Source organism: Amblyomma mixtum, chromosome 10, assembly GCF_055824585.1.
Source record: "Amblyomma mixtum isolate Tamu chromosome 10, ASM5582458v1, whole genome shotgun sequence".
NCBI lineage: Eukaryota > Metazoa > Arthropoda > Arachnida > Ixodida > Ixodidae > Amblyomma > Amblyomma mixtum.
Window position 1 is genome coordinate 41090511 of NC_143021.1, and position 3581 is coordinate 41094091.

At 54.9% G+C, this 3581-nt stretch overlaps 1 protein-coding gene across 1 annotated transcript; it reads right to left on the reverse strand.

Moving 5' to 3' along the window:
- Nucleotides 1–998: 998 nt before the first annotated feature.
- On the reverse strand, nt 999–1988 carry LOC149325657 (uncharacterized). Its single transcript, XM_089564357.1, has one exon. The coding sequence runs from the start codon at nt 1986–1988 to the stop codon at nt 999–1001; it is 990 nt and encodes a 329-aa protein (XP_089420483.1).
- Nucleotides 1989–3581: the final 1593 nt, after the last annotated feature.

The following is a 3581-nucleotide window of genomic DNA, read 5'->3' on the forward strand; positions in this document are numbered from 1 at the left end:
GCCAGGATGATGGGGCGGCCGGCCGCCAAAGCGACCACTTCGTCCAGTTCGTCTAACGAAGAGTCAAAGAGGGCGCGCGGCGGGGAGTAAACAGAGACAAAGAGGAAGTAGACTGAGAGGTGCAGAGCACGGCCACAACAAATGTGGAGGCGTAAATAGGGAACACGTCAAAAGGAGGATCCCGCGCAAGGACCAGCGAGCGCGGATGTGATTGCGCAGAGAAGACGGCAACCCCACTAGGAAGACCAGAAACCCCGCCACCGACCAGGTAAGGGTCCGCCACCGCTGCCAGAGAAAACGGAGAAGAGAGCAAATGACTCCAGAGGGCAGCCGTCGCACGCCGGGTGTGGTCAAGGTTGATCTGCAGAAAACTAAAGCTAGCCATTGCGATATAAAGAGGCATAAGAACGGAGATAACTGAAGTAGAAAATGATCACATATGGGCGACAGCTGCTTACTATATTGATTAATAGATTGTGGCGGTGGTGGAAGCAGGAGGGCCGAGGACTGGCTGCGGAGACAAGCGATAAAGGGCAGCAAGAAAAGAAGAATACGAAGGAAAAATCAGTGGAGAAGACCGTAAGTACAATCAGGGTCGCAACCTGGCGGTTCGCGGGAGAGGTACGCAGGGCGATCGCGGCCCTAAGGGCCATAAGCGGTCCTGGCACGGATGCGTGCAGCGCGCTCCTGCAAAATTGAGCAGGAGGCATGCCCAGCTTGATGGTTAGAGGGGCGCCCAGCCACGTCGCACGGGGCGCACTTGGCGTTAGGGTCCTGTATAGGGCGGGGGCACTGTGCGAGCGGGTGCGACTCCGCGCATCGTGTGCAGCAGGGCTTAGAGGGGTCCGTTGCATGCGGGCACGCCTTAAGGGCATGGCCGTATGGGGTACAGAACGTGCACAGCGGGACGTGGAGGTCCTCCTGGACCTCAACGGAGGTCCAACCGACAGTGACGCGACGGGCGTCACGAAGCCGAGAAAAAGCGGGAGGGTCAACTTCTAGGACGTGAACACGTTGTCCAGAACGCTGTGTAAAGGACAATCTAGCTTACGTTTCTGCGGATCGAGAGAGAGTGCCGGATTCCGCCGGTTGAGGGCGGTCACGAGATACTCAGGACGGATGTCAGGATCAACCCCGGACAGGCGGATGTGGGGATTGCGTCGCTGAGGCATAGGGACATTGATGGAAGCCCGGGTGGCCTCGATACGGGTGATAGCAGCCTGCAGGCGCTCGAGGTTCCCAGTGTCCCGGGATGTAACCACCAGGGCGCGACGGGTGGGTCGGAGTGTGACGGCACCTATTCCCTCAGACTCTGGGTGGATGGCCGACTTGATGAGGGTAACAACCTCGCGACCCACGTTGTCGGAAGCCCGAACAGACGTTAAAAGCATTTGATGGGGCTCCTCGGCCGGAGGAGAGTCACCAAACTCGATGGGCCCTGGGTGTGCCTGTGTTGGAGTGCCGGAATCAACGCCGACAGGTGGAAGAGGACCGGCACCGCCGCGCAGAACCGCCGCAAAGGTCCTAGGAACGTTGGGTCCAGCCCGCAGAAGGCGAAGTTCCTCCTCGGCCTCGGAAGCCCTGAGTGACACTTCGGCATTCCGGGCCCTCAGGACCTTCCGCTCACGATCCCGGGAGATCACTTGGTCTTGCAAAGCACGGACGCGCTCTCTATCTCGGATGGCGCAGGCAAAGAAGTGCTGCGCATTAGCATTCATGGCAGAGACCAGGGACACAAGGGTGGCCCGGACCCCTGCTGTGATCTTTTTTCCAACTTTAATGATGGACAGCAATTCCTCGTGCGCCGCTAAAAGGGAGGTATCCGTGCCCAGCTCCAGGTTGTCGGGGGGCGGGGTCTTTGGGACAGCGGCAGGTGGCGAGGACAGGCCCGGGACGCAGGTTAAGGGGGTCAGATCTGAGCCCGAAAGAGAACGGGGTTCACCACCTGAAGCGGCAGCATAGTCAGGTAGACGATGTCCATCTGGCATGGCCGTGTCGTCCGGGTTGTCAACGGTAGGGTCCGTGTCGAGGTCAGAGGTTACCTCATGAGATTACGCAACCGCGCGTAGTCCAGGTGTCAGGGCCAGCCCGGCAGCAGCTGCGCGGGCAGTCATGGCGTAGCCAGCAGCCGCCAGGGCTAACCAGGCCGCGGCCTGGGCGCAAAGTGCGGAAAATATGAAAATTGAGGTGTCCTCCGAGAGGGAGGACACTCAGGGGTTCCCCAGGTGTTACAGGGCCCCTCCGAGCAGAGAACCTCTCCAAAAGGGCTTTGAGACGTGGGAAAATAAAAAATCGGCAGGAGCCCAAAACAGTGCGGTCCACCAGATACTCTTCTGCGGAGAAACTGACCAAGGCGGCGGTCCGATCTGTGACGCAGCGGAGGGTGCGAAGAATCTCTGGCTCCGGACAGGCCGCCATTGGAAACTGAACCTGGCAACGTTTAACGCAAGAGCCTTATCAAGTGAGGCTAGCTTAGCAGTGCTGTTGGAGGAATTAGCCGGTATTAAATGGGATGTCATAGGGCTTAGTGAGGTTAGGAGGACAGATGAGGCGTATACAGTACTAAAGGGCGGGCATGTACAGTGCTATCGTGGATTAGCAGATAGGCGAGAACTAGGTGTGGGATCCCTCATAAATCAGGATATAGCTGGCAACATCGAGGAGTTTTACAGTATTAACGAGAGAGTGGCAGCTATCGTAATTAAGCTTAATAAGAGGTACAAGCTGAAGGCGGTGCAGGCCTACGCGCCTACATCAAGCCATGATGACCAGATAGTTGAAAGCTTCTATGAGGATGTGGAATCGGCAATGACCAAAGTAAAATCACCGTACACTGTACTGATGGGCGACTTTAATGCAAAGGTAGGTAAAAAGCAGGCTGGTGACAAGGCGGTAGGTGACTATGGCATAGGTTCTAGGAACAGTAGGGGAGAGTTATTAGTAGAGTACGCAGATAGAAATAATTTACGGATTATGAATACCTTCTTCCGCAAGCGAGCAAACAGGAAGTGGACGTGGAATAGCCCCAATGGTGAGACTAAAAATGAAATAGACTTCATACTGTGTGCACACCCTGGCATCGTAGAGGATGTGGAGGTCCTCGGTAAGGTCCGTTGTAGCGACCACAGAATGGTAAGGTCTCGTATTAGCTTAGATTTGAAGAGGGAACGGAGGAAACGGGTGAAGCGAAAGGCTATTAACGAGTTAGCATTAAGAGGGAAGGTAGAGGAATTCAGAATGTCGCTGCAAAACAGATTTTCCCCTTTAACTGAAAAAGACGACCGTAGGGTTTGAAACAATGAATGATAATCTCACAGCTATCGTTACAGAACGCGCCGCAGAAGTAGGTGGTAGGATGGTTCGACAGGATACCAGCAAGCTATCTAAGGAGACTAAAGATCTGATTAAGAAACACCAAAGCATGAGGACGTCTAACTCCACAGACAGGATAGAACTAGCAGAGCTATGGAAGTTATTAAATAAGCGCAAGATAGCCGACATGAGAAAGTTTAACATGGAGAAAATCGAGCATGCCTATGGAACAGAGGCAGCCTAAAATCAGTGAGGAGAAAACTGGGCAT